This window comes from Dipodomys merriami, unplaced genomic scaffold (assembly GCF_024711535.1).
Source record: "Dipodomys merriami isolate MVZ:Mamm:240054 unplaced genomic scaffold, mDipMer1.0.p SCAF_106, whole genome shotgun sequence".
NCBI lineage: Eukaryota > Metazoa > Chordata > Mammalia > Rodentia > Heteromyidae > Dipodomys > Dipodomys merriami.
The window spans coordinates 2,580,523-2,605,027 of NW_027202338.1; the positions used below are offsets into that span (position 1 = coordinate 2,580,523).

Consider the following 24,505-nt stretch of genomic DNA (forward strand, 5'->3'; position numbering starts at 1 on the left):
CTTACCCCCACGTTCATACTCCCAAAGCTGGATGCTACAGAGACCAGGAAACTTAGCTTGTTCACTCATATAAAAAATTTATTGATAATATAAATAAATAATATGAATATTAGCTAACAACAGTAACAATTTTGGCAAAAAATATTAATAAAGCCAAACAACATGCTGATGGCCCCCAGCTCCTCTGCAGATACCTCGGTGAGACAATGTTGTGGTGGGATGTTGGGGTTTCTTTGTTGTTGTTCTGGTCCTGGGGCTTGAACTCAGGGACTGGACACTGTCCTTTAACTTTTTCTTTCTTTTGCCGGTCGTGGACCTGAACTCTGGGGCTAGGCGCCGTCTCTCAGCTCTTCAGCTCAAGGCAAGCGCTCTACGGGCTTGAGCCACAGCGTCACTTCCTGCTTTTTCTGTTTATATGGTGCTGAGGAATCGAACCCAGGGCCTCATGCATGCAAGGCAAGCACTCTACCACTGAGCCACCTTCCCAGCCCTGTCCTTTAATTTTTTTCACTCAAGGCTTTCCCTCCACCACTTGAGCCACACCTCCACTTCTGGCTTTTTGGTGGTTAGTTGGGAGATAAGACTCTCCCAAACTACCCCGGAGCTGGCTTCCAACTGTGATGTGCAGATCTCAGCCTCCTGAGTAGCTAAGATGACAGGCACGGGCCACAGTAACTGATCAGATACGAGGTTTTTTTCTGACAGTGGAGGAAACAGAGAGGACAATGTACTGGCATACAAGTCTGCAGAGCTGGAACTGAGGAAAGGGCACAGGGGTCCCTGGATCCAGCCAGGGCAAAGGCTTTAAGAGTTCAGGTCCAGAGGAGAAGATCCCCTCCTAGTCTGGCAGTTGTGAGAAGGGTCATGGTGAGGCTGAGGTAGGTGGGGCGGGGCTGGGGGCCCCCACCCCTGCGGTACTGGGCATCTCCAGCGGGGTGGTTGCAGCCACTGCCAGTACAGCAGGACACACTGACTCCAGTCAGGCTGAAGGTGTCGGCCATGTGGGAGCCTTCACACCATGAGGCCGTTGCGCAGCCTCGCACTGTGTAGTTCGTGTTCTCCATCTCTGAGGACAAAGGAGACAGCGTGAGATTTCCTGGTTCTCTCTCAGACCCGGGATTCTCCAGTGAGCAGCCTGGCACCTTGCCTGTGGGTGCCACCTGCACTGTCACCTGGAGAAAGCAGCCAGTGTGGCCCAGGCACCTGGGATGGGAATCTGGGAATTCTACATTATTCTCATTATGCAAGGAATAGTCATGCATATCACCCAGCTACACAGAAGGCATAATAGGAGGATCAAGGGTCCAAGGCTGGCTCTGAGCACAAGAGAGGGAACCTATCTGAAAAAATAACTACAGCCAAAAGGGCTGGGAGTGTGGCTCACATGGTAGGGTGCCTGCCTAAGAAACCCTTTAAGTGCCAACATAAAATTTATTCTGAATGTAATCTAAGACATAATTTAGTGGCTGCTTGTTGCTGTTTTGCTGGTCATGGGGCCTGAACTCTGGGCCTGGGCACTGTCCCTCAGCTCTTCAGCTCAAGGCTAGCACTCTACCACTTGAGCCACAGAGCTACTTCCGGCTTTTTCTGCTTATGTGGTGCTGAGGAATCGAACCCAGGGCGTCATGCATGCAAGGCATGCGCTCTACCACTGAGCCACCTTCCCAGCCCCATAATTTAGGTTTTGCTCTCAAGAGTATACAAGGGAGTTTTCCAGAAGCTCTGGAATAGGTGACGTGGCTACAGCTTAAATGCAAACAATGAGTCAAAAGTCCAGCTGATTTCTATTAAAACCAGACATCAAAGAGATTTACAGCACAGGAAAACGATGCTAGTCTTCTCATTTCATGTTTTTTTTCTTAAAACATGGCTGTTTTACATCAAAAAATGCTATGGATGTTCATGTTTATGAGACTTTTTTTTTTTACACAAAAGAAAAAGATTTTATTGTCTTATTAGTCAGTATCCCTGGATGCCTTTTTTGTTGTTGGTCATGGGTCTGAACTCGGCCTGAGCGCTGTCCCTCAGCTCTTCAGCTCAAGGCTAGCAATCTACCACTTCCGGCTATTTCTGTGTATGTGGTATCGAGGAATTGAACCCAGGGCTTCATGTATGTTAGACAAGCACTCTACCACTGAGCCACATTCCCAGCCCCACTTGCTGGTTCATTGGAAATAAAAAGTCTAATGGAGGACTTCCCTACCCCAGACTGACTTCAAACCAAGATCTCAGCTTCCTGAGTGGTCTAGAATGACAGGTGTGAGCCACCGGCTCACTAACTGACTCCTCATTTTTAATTTCTGTGGCACCACATATCCGTAGATCTAACACACACACAGGTGTGGAGAGAGTGAAGGAGCCAAAATCTCCGGAGAATCCCTGGACTCCAGCTGCCTTGGGAAGTAGGCGCCTGAAGGTCACAGGAAGTCCCACCCATCCACAGGAAGTCCTTCGCCCTCAGAAGTTGCCCTGTGTGGACCCATGGTGGAAATACTCATTTCCTAATGGACAGTCTTTAATGGACTTTGGGGTTGGCACTCTGGGCTTTCCGCTTGCCAGATAGGCACTCCAGCCCTAGTTACCACCTCCAGCCCAAGTCCTAATTCTTTGTCACCTGTGGGGCTTGAACTCAGGGCCTGGATGCTGTCTTTGAGCCTCTGAGCTCAAGGCTAGGGCTCTACCACTCGAGCCACAGCGCCACTTCCGGTTTTCTGGTGGTTTATTGGAGATAAACAATCTCACAGACTTTCCTGCCCAGGCTGGCTTTGAGCCCCGATCCTGAGATTTCAGCCTCCTGAGAAGTCTGGGATCACACCCATGAGTCACTGGCCACCGGGCTAATTCCTAATTCTGCCCAAGTCCTAATTCTCGGCTTCCAATTTGCACTTCACCTTTAGTACCAGTGGCTTCCAGGCATCGGTCCATGGGGCCCAGGCAGGGGATGAGGGTGGCCTCCTCCTCCGAGCACCCATGGGTGCGGTTCCCCTCACAGCTGTAGCACTGCACAGCATTGGGCGGCAGCTGCTGCAGCTGCATGGCTTGGGAGATGACACAGACAGAGGTTAGTGGCGGTCCTCCCCCCATGTGGTCCCCTCCTGGGGCCCGGGCACTAGGCGCTCCCCCCCCCAGCCCCGTTGGTTAGGCATGAGAACGACACTTCCCTTTGTCCCTGAGGAAATCCCACCTTTCCACTCTCCATGAGCCCCACGTCTGGCCAGGCCCCAGACCTCGCCTTGCCTCTCTGTGACATCAGACAGTCCCTTCATTCTCAGAATTGACCGACATGGTGGCCACTGCCTACCTCGATTACACTGAGTTACTAGAAATCACTGCCTCATCTAGTTCCTATGTCAGGTGCTCTGCACTGGGAGGTATCGGCAGAGCGTTTCCTCCCCCCCCCCCCCCCCCCCCCCCGCTATGGAAAGTTCTGTGGGAACAGAGCTTTTCCTGGGGAAGGGGGCCGCTGGAAGTCTGAGGAAAGCACATCAAAGGCAAGATGTACCACCTGGGGCAACAAACAGAAGGATCGTGAATTTGAGGCCAGCATTGGCTTCTCAGCCTGAATTAGAGAAAAAGATCTTGCCTAAAACTGTGGGGGGGGGGGGCAGAGAAGAGGTGTAGTATATCCCGTAAAACCACTGGACAGACCAAAAAGAAAAAGAAAGAAAGAATCCAAGGCAGGGAGGGTTATGTCAGAGGTAGAGCCTTTGCCTGCCATGTGCAAAATCCTGGCTTTCATTTCTGACCCTGTGGAGGTGAAGAATGAGATGTAATCGATAAGCATTGGCCAGCCAGGTGAGCTTTTGGGGGGGGGGGAGTGGGGAGATGCAGGAGCTGTGTTCCTGGCTATAGGAAGGGTATGTGCAAAGGCCCTCAGGCAGGATGGAGTTTGGCACAAACCACAGGAAGATCATGAGGCAGGTGGGTGCTAGAGCAAGCCCTCCTGATTGGATGCTCTGATTTAAGTCGTGGAAGTGCTTGAGGAAAGACTGAAGGACACATTACTTGCTGCAATGTTAATCCAGGGAAAAGGAGAGGTGACAGTGGAGGTGAGCAGCAGTGGAAAGATTAAAGACATAGGAGGCAGAAAGCTTGGGTCTTGGCAAGTTGATTGATGGGCTCATTGAACTCCACAAAATCTTTCTTTCCACTTTTTTTTTTCCAGTCCTGGGGCTTGAACTCAGGGCCTGGGCGCTGTCCCTGAGCTTCTTTTGCTCAAGGCTAGCACCTACCACTTGAGCCACAGCTCCACTTCTAGCTTTTTCTTTGTATGTGGCACTGAGGAATCGAACCTGGGGCTTCATGCATGCTAGGCAAGCACTCTACCACGAAGCCACCTTCCCAGCCCCTTTGTTTTTGTTTTTTTTTTAAAGACAAGGTCTCACTATGTAGACTAGGCTGACCTTGAACTCTCCTTCCTCCCTCAATCTGGGATTACAGGTAGGCAGGCAACGCCATGCCGTGCTAAATTCGTTGAAGACAGCCTTGCTGTGCCTACTTTTCAGAGAAAATCCAGAGGCTCAGAGAGCTGGAGCGAATGGATGAACATCCATCCCCACATCGGGCGGGATACTAGACTTTCTGCCAGGTACCGCCCTTCGACAGGCCCCGCCCCTTACCCGGGCCCTGGTTGCACTTGGTGGAGTTGCAGCACTGCAGGAAGTGGAAGGTGTGGTTGCTGTGGAAACCGGTGGGTCCTGGGCAGCCAGGAAGTTGGCCACAGCCTTTGATGTGCTGTTCATCCTCCCAGATCCCTGTGGGGGCGGGGACGTTCAGGAGAGGTCAGAGGTCAGGTAGTAGTGAGGGGTTAAGACTGGCCTTGCCCACTGTAGCAGGTATGTACCCATTCTTTTTTGGGGGGGGCGTGGGGAGTGAACCCTCATTTTATTTAGGGTAACTAGAGAAAGGACATTTCCTGGTCTGTCCATGTTGATGATGTTGGAGTCAATGTGATCTACATGAAAGGGCTTTGGAAGGTGAGCCCTTACCCTTTCTTTCCTTCTTGCTCTCTCCTGGAAGTTGGGACACAAAGTCCAGAGAGCTCTGGCAGCCATTTTGGGCCATGAGGCAGTATGTAAGGAATACAGTGACATCTAGTGGGGGACAAGGGGGCTCCTGATCAACTCAGGAACTGTCTTTCCTAACGCTGGCCTTCCAGTGGCTGCATTCTGTGTGCAGTGTGAGGGAATGCAATCTCTTCTGTTGTGTGGAGGGGGGTAGGGACTCACTTCCGGGACCGTGGTAGGTCACTACATCCACGCACTGCTCTCGGGGATGGCGGCACTGCAGGCTTTGTTCCCGGCCCCTCTCGCAACTCTCGTCTGAGGAGCTGCAGGACATACACTCCAGGTAACGGCCCACGGGAAAGGAGCGCGTCCGGCCTGCTGGGGAGAGGAGAGGGGCCTGATGGAGAGGTGCTGCTGGAGGTATAGTCCTGGAGCTCCAGCCTCCTCCTGGGTTCCCCCAAACACCCCCAAGCCATTCCAGAGCCCACCTCCTCGTTTCCAGCCCCATGACCCACTCCAGCTAGAAGCTCCTCTAACACCAGCCTCCTCCACACCCAGCCATCCCTACAGAGGGAAGATCCTTCCATAGATCCCTCTTGCTTTTACAATAAAATCCAAGCAGGACACAAGCGGCTCACGTCTATAATCTTAGCTATGTTGGAGGCTGAGATCTGAAGATTGCAGTTTTGAAGCCAGCCTGGGCAGGAAAATCAGTGAGACTCTTTTATCTCCAATCAACCCGCAAACAGCCAGAAGTAGAGGTGTGGCTCAAGTGATAGAGCAGCAGCCTTGAGCAGAAAAAGCTCTAGCACTGCTCTAGAAAAAGCTCTAGCTCTGAGTTTAAGTCCTAGTACCCGGAGGGGGCACCCGTGTGTACACGCGTACATACATGTACACACACACATCCTAAATAAACAGAATACAAGATCTTTAGTGTAGCATTCAAGGCCCATGGAAGACCATGACTTAAATACCTGTCTTTCCACATCTCCCTACATTAGCCCCTCAGGCTCTACTCCACTGATTTCTCTCAGCCCCTTAGGGCTAACTGGCCCCTGGGCCTTTGCATATGCAGTTGCCTTAACCTAACCAGTCTTCCCTGGCTTCTGACTTTCCCCAGTTCCATTCAATCTTCAAGTATCATTTCCAACGTCAGCTTTTCCAGGAAACCCTTCCTGCAGCACCAGACTAGGTTAGTGCCCCCGCCCCTCCATTTCCCCTATCTCAGCCCTGCCCACTCTAATCACGGTCTAGTGTCAGACTGGAAGCCCCAAGAATGTATGACTAAAAGTGTTTCAACCGTGTTTTTTCTTTTTTTTTTTCGGTCGGTCATGGGGCTTGAACTCTGGGCCTGGGCGCTGTCCCTCAGCTCTTCAGCTCAAGGCAAGCGCTCTACCACTTGAGCTACAGCGCCACTTCCGGTTTTTCTGGCGGTTTATTGGAGATAGGAGTCTCACGGTCTCTCCTGCCTGGGCTGGCTTTGAACCGCGATCCTCAGATCTCAGCCTCCTGAGTAGCTAGGATTACAGGCGTGAGCCACCAGCGCCCGGCCAGCCGTGTTTTTTCTACTTTTTACTTTTGTCAGTCGTGGGACTTGAACTCTGGGTCTGGGCGCTGCCCCTCAGCTCTTCAGCTCAAGGCTAGTGCTCTACCACTTGAGCTACAGCACCACTTCTGACTTTCTGGTGGTTCATTGGAGGTAAGAGTTTGACAGACGTTCCTGCCTGAGCTGGCTTTGAACCTTGATAGTCAGATCTCAGCCTCCTGAGTAGCTAGGATGACAGGCGTGAGCCACGGGCACCCGGGGAAGCACTGGCCAACTGGACCAGTTACTTTTCCCTGGAAACACGGGGTCACCGCTGGGCCGGGGCCTTGGCGCACACCTCTCCCGGCCCAGCATGCCCTCCCTTCCCAGCCTACGGCATCCAAGCTGCGTCGGGGCCAAGATTTAGGAGGAAGACCGAGCGTGAGCCAAGGCTTTCCACTGGCAGGCTTACGGTCATTAGGTGAGTCACTCCCGGCCAAGGCCCAGTCGTCACCATCAAAGAGGAATATCCAAAGGCCCATGACCATGTCTTCTCAAGCGAACCCCACACAGATGGATGGTCCACGGCAGGGCATCTGCGTGGCCGTGCCCGGCTGGGCTCCTCTGTGAACCCTTCTACCTCCGCTGCTCCTCCCAGGGCCCTGGCTTTCCCTGCACCATCCATGCTTCTCATTTCTTCTTCTTCTCTCCCCTTTCCTCCCATCCAACCTTCCTTCTCTCTCCCCCACCCCCTCTGGTTGGTAATGGGGCTTGAACTCAGGGCCTGGCACTGTCCCTGAGGTCCTTTCGCTCGGGGTTCGCCCTCTACCACATTGAGCCACAGCTCCATTTCTGGTTTTCTGCTGGTTAACTGGAGATAAGGAGTCTCACAGATGGGCTGGGAAGGTGGCTCAGTGGTAGAGTGCTTGCCTAGCATGCATGAAGCCCTGGGTTCAATTCCTTAGTACCATATAAATGCAAAAGGCTGGAATGGCGCTGTGGCTCAAGTGGTAGTCTTGAGCACAAAGAGGCTCAGGGGCAGTGCTGAGGCCCTGAGTTCAAGCCCCAGAACTGGCAAAAAAAAAAAAAAAGTCTCACAGACTTTCCTGCCCTGGCTGGCTTTGAACTGCAATCCTCCTATCTCAGCCTCCTGAGTAGTTAGGATGACAAGCCTGTGAGCCACCAGTGCCCAGCCTTTCTTTCTTCCTTGCTTCCTTCCTTCGTCCTTTCTTTCCTTCCTTTGTCCCTTCCATCCTCCTCTCCTTCCTCCCTCCCTTCTTCCCCCCTTCTCCCTCCCTTTCTCCATCCCTTGCTTCCTTGGTCTTATTGTGTAGCCCAAGCTGGCTCCAAATTTACGATCCCCATGCCTCTGCTTCCCGAGTGCAGGGATTACAGGTGTGCACCACTGCACGCAGATGCTGGGCCTTTCACTTTTCATGTTAAAGATGATCTCCCACGGGCAGGGGGTGATCCATCAACGTGGCTTCATTTCTATCCACCCACAAACTCTCTCCTGTCTCTGTTCAGCCAGCTGCCTCTGGGCTGTAGCACACACAGCTGCTCGTGGCCTGCCCTGCCGGGGTAGGCTGTGGTTTGTCATCCAAGGGCTCACAGCAGGGCAGCTGCGTCCTCAGCAAGGTGGAGGTGAGAAGAGGCTGGTAGGACCTTTAAGAAGTGGAGCTTAGGGGCTGGGAAGATGACTCAGTGGTAGAGTGCTTGCCTTGCATGCATGAGGCCCTGAGTTCGATTCCTCAGCACCACATAAGCAAAAAGAAAAAAGCCGGAAGTGGCGCTGTAGCTCAAGTGGTAGAGCGCTAGCCTTGAGCTGAAGAGCTGAGGGACAGTGCCCAGGCCCAGAGTTCAGGCCCCACAACCGGACCCAAAAAAAAAAAAAAAAAAAAAGAAGTGGAGCTTAGTGTGGGTACTAGGGCCTGGCGCAGGGTCCATGAGATTTTCTGCTCAAGGATGGTGCTCTACCAATTGAGCCACTGCTCCACTTCCAGCTTGTTGGTGGTTTATCAGAGATAAGTGTCTCATGAACTTTCCTACCCAGGCTGGCTTCGAAGTGTGATCCTCAGATCTCAGCCTCCTGAGTAGCTGGGATTACAGGAGTGAGCCACCAGTGCCCAGGTCCTGGGCTGGCTTTGAACCGCGATTCTCAGATCTCAGCCTCCTGATTAGCTGGGATTACAGGCGTGAGCCACCGGTGCCCTCCTTGGAGAGGCTCTGCAAGGCTCGGGAGCCAGCTTGGCACGTCTCTCTGGCACCCCATGCCCACTGGAGGCCAGGCTTGTCTCTGAGATTTCTAGCTACACTACTATTTTCTGCTGCATGCCTTGGCATCTTAGGCGAGGTGCACGCCGCCTGCCAATGCCTCGAGAGAAACTCGTTCACAGATCTGGGGACTTGTCTTTCTGGGGTCCCACTGATGGTAGGACTGTACCTCGCGTTTTCCTGCTTCCAACTGCAACCTGGGGCTCTCGTCTAGCGAGCGTGCCTGGGCAGACAGATTGGAAAGCGAAGTCGAGGAACAAGCCAGGCTGGTTGGGGAACCCCCACATCTGCGCTCCCCTGATTTCCACGGCTGTAGCCCGCACAGCCGCTTCACATAAGGCACTGCATATGATGAGATCTGGAAGTCTTTGCCCCACATTTCACCAAACAGGAAGAAGGCCTGCCTGCCTGCCTGTCTATGTGACTAGACACCTCCATTTTGCTGCTTCTGTCATCTCCTCTGGCCACTTTCTTCAATGCTAGCCTTCACGAGGGCTTCTCTTTTTCTCCCTCTCTTCCCCCTCTCCCCTCCGCCTCCTCCATTGGTACTGAAGTTTGAACTCACAGCCTTGGACCTTGCTATGCAGACACTCTATCACGAAGTCACACCTGCAATCTTTTCTCCTTTTTACTTTTCTCCTTTCTACTTTTTTCCTCCTTTCTTCCAGATAAGAGTCTCACGCTTTTGCCCAGGGCTGGCCTCAGCCCTCGTGTGATCCCACATCTGCCTGGTGTAGATCACAGGCACACCCCAAAAACGCTTCCCCGCTCCCCCCACCAGTATGTCCTCCATGCTGGGACTTTGTTAAAAGTATAAAGATATGGGGCTGGGAAGGTGGCTCAGTGGTAGGATGCTTGCCTTGCATGCATGAGGCCCTGGGTTCAATTCCTCAGCACCATATAAGCAAAAAGAAAAAAGCCAGAAGTGGTGCTGTGGCTCAAGTGGTAGAGCACTAGCCTTGAGCTGAAGAGCTGAGGGACAGTGCCCATGCCCAGAGTTCAGGCCCCACAACCCATCAAAACAAAAACAAAAACAAACAGTATGAAGACACGCTGGGTGTCAGTGACACGCCCGTAATCCCAGCTACTCAGGACAGCTGAGATCTGAGGATCACAGTTCAAAGCCAGCCCTGGCAGACGTAGCTGTGAGATTCTTGCCTCCACTTAAATCACCAAAAAACCAAAAGTGGAGCTGTAGCTCAAGTGGTGGAGCACCAACCTTAAGGGGGAATAAAAAGGCCAGCCAAGAGTGCAAGGCCCTGAGTTCAAGCCCCACTTCTGACACAAAAATAAATAAAAATATTAATTAAAAGAGTGGGTGTTAGCCAGGCACCAGTGGCTCACGCCTGTAATCCTAGCTACTCAGGAGGCTGAGATCTAAGGATCCAGGTTCAAAGCCAGCCTGGGCAGGAAAGTCCATGAGACTTATCTCCAATAAACCACCAGAAAACCGGAAGTGGTGCTGTGGCTCAAGCAGTAGAGCACTCGCCTAGAGCTGAAGAGCACAAGGACAGTGCCCAGGCCCAGAGTTCAAGCCCCAGGACTGACAAAAAAAAAAAAAAGAGGGTGTGGTGTCTCTCAGGCAACAAGCAGCCATACAAGCCTGTGGGCTGCAGATAATGAGCGAGGCGAAGGGACATGGTGCAAATGTGAGACGGGTTACAACTGAGTTGGCGTTGGAGGTGCTATTGGGGTGGCATGGGCTGATGGGATGGAATGCTAGCTCAGGGCTGCAGCCAACGGGCTGTGGCATGTCCTTACCAGGCCTGGGTGCATTGCAGAGGTCCGAGCCGCACACCATCTCCCAGAGGCTGAAGATCTGCGCCCCCACGCGGTAGCTCATGGTTCTGTTGGTCTTATTCCTATTGGCACAGCCTCTCTCCACCTCCTCCATGTCCTCTGTGGGGCAAATGAATGGGTCTTGAGTGCCCTGGATGCTCCCTGGGCCCAAGGCAACCTCTGATACTCAGCCTTGGTCACCCACTTCCAGCACTGACCCTGGCCAGGTCTCCTGTTTTTTTTTTGGGGGGGTCCAGTTGTGGGGCCTGAACTCTGTGCCTGGGCGCTGTCCCTCAGCTCTTTAGCCCAAGGCTAGCGCTCTATCACTTGAGCCACAGTGCCACTTCCAGCTTTTTTCTTTTTGCTTATGGGGTGCTGAGGAATCGAACCCAGGGTCTCAGGCATGCAAGGCAAGCGCTCTACCACTGAGCCACCTTCCCAGCCCCAGGTCTCTTGTTTTGTTTGAGCCCCAACTCCTGTCTTTTCTAGAAGTTTCTTCTCCTGCTCCAACTTAACGATTTCATTAGGAATGAATATACCAATTATAGGAATTTTTGTTGTTGTTGGTCGTGGGGCTTGAACTCGGGGCCTGGGCGCTGTCCCTCAGCTCTTTTGCTCAAGGCAAGCATTCGCCCCCTTGAGCCATAACACCACTTCCAGTTTTCTGGTGGTTAAGTGGAGATAGGAATCTCATGGACTTTCCTGCCGAAGCTGGCTTTGAACGGTGATCCTCAGATCTCAGCCTCCTGAGTAGCTAGGATTACAGGTATAAGCCACCTGCGCCCAGCTGTTTTTTCTTTTTCTTTTATTTTTGTGTTTATGCCAATCCTGGGGCTTAAACTCAGGGCCTGGACACTGCCCCTGAGCTTTTTTGTTTTGTTTTTGCTCAAAGCTAGCATTCTACCACCTGAGCCACAGCTCCACATGTTTTTTTCCCCCCAGTAGTCCATTGGAGATAAAGAGTCTCATATGCTTTCCTGTCTAAGCTTATTTCCAACTATGATCCTCAGATCTCAGCCTCCAGAGTAGGTAGGATTACAAGAGTGAGCCACCAACGCCTGGCTGGGTTTTTGTTGTTGTTTTGTTTTTGTTTTCATCATGGAATCGTGACCTGCCTAAAACTGGAGATCCTTCTACTCTGCCTAATGTGTGTTGGGATTGTAAGTGTGCACAACCACACACCTAACAAATAGAAATATTTCACAATTTTATTTTGGCTGGGGCTTGAACTCAGGGCCTTGTGCTCTTTGCTTAGCTTTTTTTTTTTTTTTTTTTTTTTTTTTTTTCACTCCAGACTGGTACTTTACCATTGGTGGCCCACTGGCTTTCTGCTGGTTAACTGGAGATGAGTCTCTCAGGTTTGTCTGCCTGGGGCTGGCAGGTTCACCGTGATCCTCAGATCTCCAGAGCAGCTAGGATGACAGGTGTGAGCCACCAGCGTCGGGCCTAATTATTCATTGCGCTGTAGGGTCTCCACCTTCGCCCAGGCTGGCCTTGACCTTGACATCATTCCTGTCTCAGCTGGTCAATGCTGGGATTACAGGCCTTGGCGGGGAAAAGACTTCCCGGGGTCCTCGCATGGGGGGCTGGGGAGTCTCACCTTCCCAGGTTCGCAGGATGGTGATTCTGCAGAGGTCCAGGCCCGGGGCGCACTCCTCCACTCGGCAGCGCTCGGTGCTGTTACACCGCACACAGCGCAGGGCCCTGGAAGCTGGGGGGGGGGTAAGGTGGTCACCGACCCCGGCCGGAGCCCCCCGCGGAGGCCCCGCCACCCAGGAGCTCCGCAGCGCCCCTCAACTGCCCGACCCACCATCTACCGGCCGCCCAAGCCCTGCCCAGGCCCGATTCTTCCCCCTCCGTCCGTTCCAACTCGTAAACTCGGCTAGAGGAAGTTCAAGCCCCTCCCGCCCCCCGCCGCTTCCGAGTCCGGATCCGCTCACTCCCCAGGTGGTTCTACTCCGGCTCCCCGCCCAACAGGCCACGCGGAAATCCTGGTCCCGCCCACCTTCCCGCAGAGAGCCAATCACGGCCAATTAAATCTCCCTTAAGGTTCTCTCCCCGCCCCTAGGCACTAACCCCGCCTCCAACTCCGCCCCCAAGCCATAGCTCCGCCTTCTAATCGCGCCTCAGGGCTTAGCCCCACCCAATGGTCTTCCTCCCTCCCCCCCCTGCGCTGTGCAGGCTACTAGCCCCGCCCCGTTGTGATTTCTCGGCCTGGCTCCTCCCCCACGCGTTAGCTCCGCCCACCTCCCTCTTGGCCCCGCCCCGGGGCCCGGAGCTGGCTCCCCCCGCCCCAGCCCCGCTGGCGTCCAGGCCCTGCGCTGTCCACTCCGCTCCCGGCCCTGCTCCCGGCCCCCTGGCTTCCCCAACGTCCCTTTCCGCTAAAAGAATTAGGAGTTATTACTCACCCTCGGCCTCCCGCGGCCTGGGCACCGGGGAGTGGTTTATTCATTGCCGCCCGCCCGCCCGCCCGCACCCCGCGCAGTTCCTTCCCGCTTTCCTCTCGTTCCTCTAACCTGAGCTCCCATGTTTCCCGGCGGATGCGGGTGAGCCGGCGGAAGAGGATGAGGGTGGGCAGGCCCCAGATCCCCAGCCCTCTTCCCCATCCCAGCCTCCCCCGGATCCCACCCCAGGTCCCAGCCCCTTCCATCCACGGTGGGGGGGGGTCCCATCCCCAGCCCCCCCCAGGGTCCCAGCCCCTTCCATCCACGGGGATGTCCCAGCCCCCCCAAGGTCCCAGCCCCTTCCATCCACGGGGGGGTCCCATCCCCAGATCCCCCAGGGTCCCAGCCCCTCCCTCCACGGGGGGGTCCCATCCCCAGTCCCCCAGGGTCCCAGCTCCTCCCTCCACCGGGGGGGTCCCATCCCCAGCCCCCCCAGGGTCCCAGCTCCTCCCTCCACCGGGGGGGTCCCATCCCCAGCCCCCCCAGGGTCCCAGCTCCTCCCTCCACCGGGGGGGTCCCATCCCCAGCCCCCCCAGGGTCCCAGCTCCTCCCTCCACCGGGGGGGTCCCATCCCCAGCCCCCCCAGGGTCCCAGCTCCTCCCTCCACCGAGAATCCCATCCCCAGATCCCCAGCCCTCCCCCCATCCCAGCCTCAGATCCCCACTGGGAATCCCATCCCCAGATCCCCCAGCCCCTCCCGTCCCATCCCAGCCTTCCCCTGGATCCCAGTCCCTCCCTCCACCCGGGATCCCTCCCCCAGCATCCCAGCCCCAACCCTCCCCCCTCATCCCAAGGTCCCAGTCCCCCGGTGCTGTACACACTCTGCCCTCCCTTAACTCTCAAAAGTGGCGAGGGGGCGTCCAGCAGAATAGCGAACACGGGCCCCAGCTGGGAGGTCAGAATCGGTTTCCTCAACCTCTCCTTACCTAAGGAGTTCATGGAGTGTCACATTGCAATAGGCTTTTAGAGCGCCAAGGAGGCCTACCAGGCCATGGTCCTCCCTAGACCCCACATTCCCTAGATGGCCGCAGCTGCTCTGCTGCTGGCTTGCTTAGAGGACCTACTATGTGCCACAGAGCCAGGATCTTTTAGTGTGTGGAGGGGAGGGAGTTGCTGAGAACCGAACTCCTACCCACATGCTTACTCCCCAGCTCATTAGCTCCCCCCCACACCCTCAGCCCAGGTAGTGCGGCCGGCCCTTACCTGGGATGCAGGTGGAAACCCACAGTAGCTGTAGCAGCAGGCGGTTCATGGTCCCTGCTCCCGCTTTCCTGTACCTTTCCTGTACTGCTCTGATCTGGTAGGGCTCAGAGAGACAGTTTTGTGGCCCCAGGGTTCCTCCCAGCCTTTGAAGCACTGGCCTCACTCCTCTCACACAAAACTTCCCTTTCCTGGGGTTACTTACAGCTGGCCAGCCCCATCCAGCATGGCTATGTCCTGACTCATGAATTGAGGTCACAGCTCTGTGTCATCAGACTGTCTAGGTTCACCTCCAAAACCCTCTCTCCTCCTCAACTGTGTGACAAACCTTGTCTAGAGAAAGATTACTCAATAACATAAGGATTCGTGTTAATTCTGTGAGAGGAGAAGATAGCCTTGAGGTTGAGTTAAAAAAAAAAACAAAACCAGCTGTCATTATCACTTCGAGAGATAGGATCTGAAACTTGATGACGTGACAAAATAGCTGTCAACTGCCTTGAAACAATTCAGTCCCTGGAGAAGAGACCACCTAACATAGTGGGGAAAGCATTGTGGTTTAGTAAAGGAGATTGTTTTGGCTTCAAGAAATAAGACATTCCATGAAGTATTTAGGCATGAATGATATTAGTGTCTACTTTTAAATCCTTTAGAAGAAGAAAAACGCAAAACAAACAAAGCCGAGCATGGTGGCGCCTGCCTGTGATCCCAGCACTGGAAAGATTGAGGCAAGGAGGGAGCTGGATGCTTGGCTGGGCTGAGACCCTGTCCTCAAATGAATGAGAAGGGAGGGGGGGGGGGAGAGAAAGAGGAACAGAAGAGGAAAAAGAAGGAAAGAAGGAAAGCCGGGCGCCAGTGGCTCACGCCTGTCATCCTAGCTACTCAGGAGGCTGAGATCTGAGGATCATAGTTCAAAACCAGCCTGGGCAGGAAAGTCTGTGAGACTCTCATCTCCAATGAGCCACTCAAAAACCAGAAGTGGCACTGTGGCTCAAGTGGTAGAGCGCTCACTTTGGGCTTGAAGAGCTCAGAGTTCAAGCCCCAGAATCAGCCAAAAAATCTGTCAGAACTAGGAGGAGGAAAAAAATAAAATAGTAAAATGCCAAAGATAAAATACTCTGTGTTTCTTGATACATCCGGCCAATCAGAGCAGTGTCACACTTGGAAAATGCTTGGAATAATAGCTGACCAAAATAGGAACGCATTCTTGCAGCCTATACCAAGGATCGACTTTGTGCTAGACACTCAGCTGAGGGTTGGGGACACAACAGGAAACAGCAAAGCCACCACCCCAGTGGAGCTGAGGGTGGAAAGTTGAATTTTGTTATCTAATCTTTCCCTGTCAGCGACAAACAAAGCTGGGGAAACAAAGCAGGCTGAAAGGAGGTAATGGGGTATAAGGAGGTAAAAGGGGAGCTGTTTTAGGTGAGGCAATACAGAGGGCTCCCCATTTCCCCCAACCCCAAGCATATGGCTTTTTTTTTTTCCAGTCCTGGGGCTTGAACTCAGGGCCTGGGCACTGTCCCTGAGCTTCTTTTGCTCAAGACTAGCGCTCTACCACTTGAGCCATAGCCCCACTTACTGCTTTTTTTCCGTGTATGTGGTATTGAGGAATTGAACCCAGAGCTTTACTTTACCACTAAGCCAAATTCCCAGCCCAGCAGGTGACATTGAACAGAGAAGGAAGAAGTCTGGTGGACCTGAAGGACAACCTTTCCAGGAAAAAGGAGCAGCCAGTGCAAAGGCCCTGAGGTAGAATATAAGTGATGAAATCTGGGCTCAGGATGGCTGATGAGTAGCTACTCAAACAGGAATAATTAGCCTTAAGCTGATAATTGTGTGTGTGTGTGCGTGTCTGGGTGTGTACACCTGTGCCAGTCCTAGGGCTTGAACTCTGGGCCTGGGCGCTGTCCCTGAGCTCTTCAGCTCAAGGCGAGTGCTCTACCACTTGAGCCACAGCGCCACTTCCAGCTTTCTGAGTGCTTTATTGGAGATAAGAATCTCATGGACTTTCTTGCCTGGCTGGCTTTGAACTGTGATCCTCACATCTCAGCCTCCTGAGTAGCCAGGATGACAGGCATGAGCCACCGGCGCCTGGCATCATACTTACAATTCCTGCTACAGGCATGGGGCATAGTAGTACAGACTCAGTAAAAAGGTAACCACCAGGGTGGTTGTGTGGCTCCAGCTCTGGACTCTGAGCCTGTGTTTCCCCTTCCTGGAGTGACGGGGAAACGGCACACACGTCATGGGGTCTGAAGTCATACTGGTGTGGGCCACTGGGGCTGAGTCACCATGAGCGAAGGTGGACCTCAGTCCTGAGAAGCCTCTGCCTTCCGCCTCTGTTTCTATGGAAAAGTGAGTCTCTTCCTGTGCTGGGCAGGAAGAGGGAAGAAGAGGCCAGTGATGTGACAGGGAGAGGAGGAGAGTTGGGGTGTGGATGGTGCAGGCAGGTGTGGAGCCCCCCGACTCAGCTCCTGCTCCCCTGGTTCTCCCACCAGTCAAATGGATCTGGGGTGGGTGGGAGGAAGGAGGACTGGGATTTGGTGGTGCAGGGGCTTGGGTTGGGGGGGGGGTGAGTGTGTGTTTCTGCGCAAGCGCAGTTCCCACTTCCGGTTGCGATCTCATGACTTTTTTGGCACAATTTCCTCTTTTATTTAAAGAATGACGAATGTTTCCTGGAATCGTTTCATCCTGCCTCGGATGTCTCTGGCTTCTCACATCCCTTTCTCTCCTCTTCATTCTTCTCCTTGGCTCATGTTTCCCACTCTCTCTCTCTCTCTCTCTCTCTCTCTCTCTCTCTCTCTCTCTCTCTCTCCCTTCCCCTCCCTCCCTCCTTTTTATGTATGGGCCAGCACTGGGGCTTGAACTCACAGCTTCCTGCTCTTACTTGGCTCTTTCCATTTAGGCTAGTGCTCTACCATTTGAGCCACAGCTCCACCATCTGACTTCTTTAGCTGGTTCACTGGAGATAAGTCTTTTTTTTTTTTTTTTTTTTTTTTGTCAGTCGTGGGGCCTGAACTCTGGGCCTGGGCGCTGTCCCTCAGCTCTTCAGCTCAAGGCTAGCGCTCTACCACTTGAGCCACAGCGCCACTTCTGGCTTTTTTCTTTTTGCTTATGTGGTGCTGAGGAATCGAACCCAGGGCCTCAGGCATGCAAGGCAAGCGCTCTACCACTGAGCCACCGTCCCAGCCCTCAGCTGAGTCTTTTTGCGGCCTGCATTTATTTTCTGCTTTGGCCTCTCCTATATGTCTGTCTCTCTGTCTCTGTCTCTATCTGTCTCTGAGTCTCTCTGGCAGTTTCTGACCCCACCTCTGTCTCCCATGACTCTACCCTTGCAGGCTTCTTCTCCCTCTCGGGACACGTACCTGTAAGTCCTGGTGACATGTGGAAGGCGGGGATGGGTTGGTGTCAGGGCCGGGGCACTGGCAGAGAAGCAACAGGAATGTTCCTTTCTGCTTTACTTTGACTCACCTGGGCCTCACCCACCTCCTGGCCTCAGGCTGTGCTGTGATCAAGCCCAAGAGTTTCAGGGGACCTCTTGGGCTTGAGGGAGGTAGGATTTGTGCAGAAGCAGGAGAGACAGAGGAGGGGTGTGTGTGTGGGGGGAGGACAGAATGCCAGCTGGAAAGACAAGAAGCCAACAACAATGGTCCAGAAGGAAGAGGATAGAACAGATATGGGTCAGAGGCAGTGGGGGTGCAGGGGCAGGGGAGGAAAGAGGGCTGGAGAATTGGATTTGTTTATTTCCAATGAACTTCTCAAAAAAAAATAATAAAAGCTAGAAGTGAGCTGGGAATGTGGCTCAGTGGCAGAGTGCTTGCCTAGCATGCATGAAGCCCTGGGTTTGATTCCTCAGTATCATACACACACAGACAGAAAAAGCCAGAAGTGGTGCTGTGGCTCAAGTGGTAGAATGCTAGCCTTGAACCAAAGAACCCCAGGGACAGTGCCCCGGCCCTGAGTTCAAGACCCAGGATCAACACATACAACAACAGAGAGGGCTGAACTTGGTGTCTCATGCCTGTAATTCCAGCTACCTGGGAGGCAGAAGACAGGAGGATAGTGAGGGTTTTGTGTGTGTGTGGAGGGGGCAGTCCTGAGGCTGGATCTCAGGGCCTGGGCGCTGTCCCTGAGCTTCTTTTGCTCAAGGCTAGTGCTCTACCACTTGAGCCACAGCACCATTTCAGGTTTCCCAGTGGTTAATTGGAGCTAAGAGTCTCATAAACTTCCTTGCCTGGGCTGGCTTTGAACTGTGATCCTCAGATTCAGCCTCTTGAGTAGCTAGGATGACAGGCGTGAGCCTCCAGCCCCTGGCGAGATCCTCCTCTTTCAACTTCCTAAATGTTGGAATTATAGGCATGGCCCACCACACTAGACTACATTCTTTAGATGTCACCTGGTTTATAGAACTCTGCCATAGCAGCCCAGACTGACAGAGGCAGGTGGCTCTGCTCACATGTCTAGGCCCTCAGCCAAGATGGTAGGGGCGGCTGGGTGCCAGCGGCTCACACCTGTCATCCTATCTACTCAGGAGGCTGCGATTTGAAACCAGTTTGGGCAGAAAAGTCCCCATGAGACTCTTCAATTAACCACTCAAATACCAGAAGTAGCGCTGTGGCTCAAGTGGTAGAGCACTAGCCTTGAGCACAAAGAGGCTCAGGGATGGCACACCCAGGCCCTGAGTTCAAGCCCACAACTGACCCCCCAAAAGATAGCAGGGCTATTGGCAGCTTCTCCACGGAAGCCATGTTTTCCTAATCTGCAGACGCTGGCCTGGGGCTCACTCTCCCAGTGGTGAAAGGGTCCTGGTGCAGCTTGGTGGAACTTCTTGAGATATTGGCTCAGAATCCCTGCCACATTAGAAATACCACTGGTGGCCAGCTCCACCCTGTCCACAGTTCTCGGAGGGTTGGGGCAAAAATCAAGCAGGAAGCTGGGAACCAGTGGCTCACACCTGTAATCCTAGCTCCTCAGGAGGCTGATAGCTGAGGATAGCAGTTCAAAGCCAGCAAGAAAGTCTGTGAGGGGCTGGGAAGGTGGCTCAGTGGTAGAGCGCTTGCCTTGCATGCCTGAGGCCCTGGGTTCGATTCCTCAGCACCACATAAGCAAAAAGAAAAAAAGCCAGAAGTGGCACTGTGGCTCAAGTGGTAGAGCACTAGCCTTGAGCTGAAGAGCTGAGGGACAGCGCCCAGGCCCAGAGTTCAGGCCCCACGACTGGACCCCCCCCCCAAAAAAAAGAAAGTCTGTGAGACTACCAAAAAGTGGAGGTATGGCTCAAGGAGAGAGTGCCAACCTTGAGCACAAAAGCTCAGGGACAGCTCTCAAGCCCTGAGTTCAAGCGCTAAGCCTGGCACCAAAATTTAAAAAAAAAATGCTGCAAGATTTGAGGCTCCATCGGGTTGCTGAAATTCTGACAAAACAAACCCTTGTCTAGGGGAAGTATACATTGTTACAACACTCTGGAAGGCAATTTCAAGTGTTCTCAGAATTACAAACTCAGGAAATCTTTTGACATGGCAAAACCCCTAAAGTTGAGTGAGATAATGCCTGCTTTAGTCTGAGCACTTTGGAGACTGAGGTAGAAGGATTGTGAGTTGGAGGCTGGCCTGGGCTACAAAGTACAATCCTGCCTCAAAAGAAAAAAATCAACACCAGCAGCAAGAACTATAATTTGGAGAGAGGAGAACCAGGAGGAGGTGGAAAGGGGACAGGAAGTGAGTGCTGGATGAAAAGAGCAAAGAAGCTGGGCGCTGGTGGCTCACGCCTGTCACCCTAGCTACTCAGGAGGCTGAGATCTGAGGATCGCGGTTCAAAGCCAGCCCAGGCAGAAAAGTCTGTCAAACTCTTATCTCCAGTGAAATGGTAGAGCGCTCGCCTTGTGCTGAAGAGCTTGGGGACAGTGCCCAGGCCCACAACTGACAAAGACAAGACCCTAAAAAACAGGCCTGGCTCCCAAGGCCCCGCCCCCAGGACACATCTAGCCCCGCCCCGCCCCCGGCTCGCCCCGCCCGCTGACGTCACTGTTGCATTATGAGCCAAAGCCTGGCTGACCAATCAGCTGCCACTGGATCATACAATGGGTCCTAGCAACCGAGTGTGACGTGGGGCTCACAGGGGTGGAGACCCCACCTGTGGGGCGAGTGTGAGGGCAGAGGGAGAGCCTGCAGGGCAGGTGAGTCCCCGCGGCCAGGGCTGGCCACCTGCGCCCTGCTGGTGGGTGCGCACAGCCCGGAGGGCTTGGGAAGGACCCAAACCTGACCCCTCAGCTCTAATTCCAACCCCAAGGCCACTGACTGCCACTGTCTGCCCCCTTGCTGCCAGGAACTTTCCCAGGCCTACTGAGGTGGGTTAGGGAGCGGTGTGGGAGGGGGTGGAGAGAGCTGGCTGAGGGAAATGTCCCCCAACCTGGTGGCGGGGAGGGCCACCCAGGGTGGCTGGGGCTCAGGAAAAGCTTCCACAAAGTCACAGACCATGAAAGAATACTGATGGGGGGGGGTGATGCTAAAAACTGAGCACCTACTATGTGCCAGGCACTGGGTTTTGTTTTTTTTTATGTGTGTGGGTTTTGTTTTGTTTTTTTTTGGTGGTTTTTGTTGTTGCTTGTTTTGGGTGGTACTGGGATTTGAACTCATGATTTCACCCTTAAGACGTACGCCACTTACGTATTCATGTTTGTTTTAGTTATTTTTCAGATAGGGTCTAGCACACTCCCATTTTGAGACACAATTACACCTCTGGTTTCTTTTTTTCTTTCCTTTATTTTTTGGTCAGTCCTGAGGCTTGAACTCAGGGCCTTGGCACTGTCCCTAAACTCTTTTGCTCAAGGCTAGCGCTCTACCACTTTGAGCCACAGTGCCACTTCTGGTTTTTTGTTTGTTTTTTTGTCGACTGTGGGGCTTGAACTCTGGGCCTGGGCACTGTCCCTCAGCTCTTCAGCTCAAGGCTAGCACTCTACCACTTGAGTCACAGCTCCACTTCCAGCTTTTTCTTCTTATGTGGTGCTGAGGAATCAAACCCAGGGCTTCATGCATGCAAGGCAAGCACTGAGCCACTTTCCCACCCCCCCCCCCCGCCCTTTTAAATTTTTTTTTTCTTTTTAGTTAATTGTAGATAAGATTCTCACGGCCTTTCCTTCTCCAGCTAGTTCTGAATTGAGATCCTCAGATCTCAGCCTCCTGAATAGCTAGGATTATTGGCATGAGCAACCAGCTCCTAGCTTTATTTTAATTTTAATTTTAATTTTCTGTGTGTGCTGTCCTTCAGCTTGAACTCAGGGCCTAGTAAATGTCTCTGAGCTTCTTTGGCTCAAGGCTACTGCTCTATCTCTTAAGCCACAGCCTCCCTTCCAGTTTCTGGTAGTTCATAGGAGATTAGAATCTCACTGACTTTCCTGCCGGGGCTGGCTTTGAACCACGATCCTCAGATCTCAGCCTGCGTAGCTAGGATGACAGGCGTGAGCCACTGGCACCTGGCCAGGGTATTATTAAGTCAATAATTGGGGCCTACTGAAGTCAGGCACTGGTGGCTCATGCTTGTCATTCTAGCTACTCAGGAGGCCGAGATCTGAGGATCGTGGTTCAAAGCCAGTTTGGGCAGGAAAGTCCATGAGACTCTTAATCTCCAATAAACCACCAGAAAACTGGAAGTGGTGCTGTGGCTCAAGTGGTAGAGTGCTAGCCTTGAGCTGAAGAGCTGAGGGTCAGTGCCCAGGCCCAGAGTTCAAGGCCCAGAACCAACACACACACATACACACACAAAAAGCACACTGGCATGGAGGAGCTTCCTGTGTTACACAGCAAGTTAACCACCTGGGCCACGTGTCCCCCAAGTTTCCTGTCCCACATTAAGGCCCTCTCCCCTACCCCTCCTTTCTTCCCCAGACGCAGACTCTCCCTGGGTGTCCACCCAGTGCTCTGACCCCACTGGTCACCATGGCTACGTCCAAGTTGCCCTCAGTGTCTGGCGATGAGGACACCACCATTCTCATGACCAAGGAAGAGCTGGAGGCCCTGCGTACAGCCTTCGAGTCCGGCGACATCCCGCAGGCCGCATCTCGCCTCCGGGAGCTGCTGGCGTCCACGGAGAGCACCCGGCTGGAGGTGGGCGTCACGGGCGAGTCAGGAGCGGGCAAGTCGTCCCTCATCAATGCCTTGCGTGGCCTGGGGGCTGAAGACCCCGGTGCGGCGCTCACTGGGGTGGTGGAGACCACGATGCAGCCCTCACCTTACCCACACCCCCAGTTTCCTGATGTCACCCTGTGGGACCTGCCAGGGGCCGGGTGTCCAGGTTGTCCAGCTGATAAATACCTGAAGCAGGTGGACTTTGGGCGGTATGATTTCTTCCTTCTGGTGTCCCCCCGGCGTTGCGGGGCTGTGGAGACCCGCCTGGCCTCTGAGATCCTCCGCCAGGGCAAGAAGTTTTATTTCGTGCGTACCAAGGTGGACGAGGACCTAGCTGCCACGCGCACTCAGAGGCCCTCGGGCTTCAGCGAGGCTGCCGTGCTGCAAGAGATCCGGGAACACTGCTCTGATCGCCTGCGGGCAGTGGGTGTGACCGATCCCCGCATCTTCCTCGTGTCTAACCTCTCCCCAGGCCGCTATGACTTCCCATTGCTCGTGGCCACCTGGGAACATGATCTCCCGGCCCATCGGCGCCATGCGGGCCTCCTGTCTCTGCCCGACATCTCGCTCGAGGCCCTGCAGAAGAAAAAAGACATGCTGCAAGAACAGGTACTGAAGACGGCCTTGGTGTCCGGGGTCATCCAGACCCTGCCCGTGCCCGGCCTGGCCGCTGCTTACGATGATGCTCTCCTCATCCGCTCCCTGCGTGGGTACCACCGCAGCTTTGGTCTGGACGACGACTCGCTGGCCAAGCTGGCCGAGCAGGTGGGCAAGCAGGCGGGCGACCTCCGCTCCGTCATCCGCTCCCCGCTGGCCAATGAGGTCTCGCCAGAAACCGTCCTGAGACTCTATTCCCAGTCATCCGATGGCGCCATGCGGGTGGCCCGTGCCTTTGAGAGGGGCATCCCCGTGTTCGGGACCCTGGTGGCCGGGGGCATCAGCTTCGGCACCGTGTACACCATGCTGCAGGGCTGTCTCAACGAGATGGCCGAGGACGCACAACGTGTGCGCATCAAGGCCCTGGAAGAGGACGAATCCCAGACAGCAGAGGTCAGTTTGGAGGCAGCTGGTGACAGTAGTGTGGACAAGCGGGGACCCGCGGAAGGGGGTAGTGAGGACGCCCCGCTCTCCACCCGCAGGAAGCTGGGCCTTCTTCTCAAGTACATGCTTGAAAGTTGGAAGAGACGTGACTTGTCAGAAGAGAAATAAAAGTGCAGCCCCACCCCCACCCCTCAGCCCCACTCCAAGCCTTAAAAACAACCTGCAATCAAACTGAGCTAATGTGATTTTTTTTTTTTTTTTTTTTTTGGTGGTGGGGGCAGGAAGAGATATGTGGGGAGATCATCTGGCTGGGTAAGGGGGTCACATATATATATATATATATTTTGGTCAGTCATGGGGCTTGAACTCTGGGCCTGGACGCTGTCCCCGAGTTCTTCAGCTCAGGGTGAGTGCTCTACCACTTGAACCATGGCTCCACTTCGGGTTTTCTGGTGGTTCATTGGAGATAAGAGTCTCACAGCTGGGAAGGTGGCTCAGTGGTAGAGCGCTTGCCTTGCATGCCTGAGGCCCTGGGTTCAATTCCTCAGCACTACATAAGCAAAAAGAAAAAAGCCAGAAGTGGTGCTGTGGCTCAAGTGGTAGAGCGCTAGCCTTAAGCTGAAGAGCTGAGGGACAGTGCCCAGGCCCAGAGTTCAGGCCCACAACCGGACACCCCCCCCCAAAAATATTAATTAGTTTTGCCGGGCGCTGGTGGCTCACGCCTGTAATCCTAGCTACTCAGGAGGCTGAGATCTGAGGATCGCGGTTCAAAGCCAGCCCGGGCAGGAGAGACCGTGAGACTCCTATCTCCAATAAACCACCAGAAAACCGGAAGTGGCGCTGTAGCTCAAGTGGTAGAGCGCTTGCCTTGAGCTGAAGAGCTGAGGGACAGCGCCCAAGCCCAGAGTTCAAGCCCCACGACCGACAAAAAAAAAAAAAAAAAAGAGTCTCACAGCCTTTCCTGTCCAGGCTGGCTTTGAACCTCAATCCCTAGATCTCAGTTTCCTGAGTAGGATTAGGCATGAAGCACCAATGTCTGCAGGGTCACAGGTTGAATGGGGTAGGAACTGAGCCGGGGGGAGGAGGGGGAGGCGGGGGGGGGGCGGGGTGTGTTTT

General features: G+C 53.9%; 2 protein-coding genes across 4 annotated transcripts; one reads left to right on the forward strand and one right to left on the reverse strand.

Annotated features, from left to right (window-relative positions):
- Positions 1-63: 63 nt before the first annotated feature.
- Positions 64-14,519, reverse strand: LOC138813759 (urokinase plasminogen activator surface receptor-like). 2 transcript variants are annotated; one of them, XM_070002176.1, is made up of 7 exons: positions 14,232-14,519; positions 12,185-12,295; positions 10,567-10,704; positions 5,229-5,381; positions 4,620-4,754; positions 2,892-3,038; positions 64-1,066 (listed from the first exon to the last, which is right to left on the reverse strand). In XM_070002176.1, exons 1-7 carry the CDS (start codon positions 14,278-14,280, stop codon positions 813-815), a joined length of 987 nt encoding a protein of 328 aa, XP_069858277.1. In that variant the 5' UTR covers positions 14,281-14,519; the 3' UTR covers positions 64-812. The 2 variants fall into 2 exon arrangements, with proteins under 2 accessions (XP_069858277.1, XP_069858267.1); XM_070002166.1 differs by having other exon boundaries at positions 5,229-5,384; positions 14,232-14,517.
- Positions 14,520-20,315: 5,796 nt separating this feature from the next.
- On the forward strand, positions 20,316-23,624 carry LOC138813771 (interferon-inducible GTPase 5). 2 transcript variants are annotated; one of them, XM_070002194.1, is made up of 2 exons: positions 20,316-20,400; positions 22,109-23,624. In XM_070002194.1, the coding sequence occupies exon 2, from the start codon at positions 22,160-22,162 to the stop codon at positions 23,555-23,557; it is 1,398 nt and encodes a 465-aa protein (XP_069858295.1). In that variant the 5' UTR covers positions 20,316-20,400; positions 22,109-22,159; the 3' UTR covers positions 23,558-23,624. The 2 variants fall into 2 exon arrangements, with proteins under 2 accessions (XP_069858295.1, XP_069858287.1); XM_070002186.1 differs by having other exon boundaries at positions 20,355-20,571.
- The last annotated feature ends 881 nt before the right edge of the window (positions 23,625-24,505 follow it).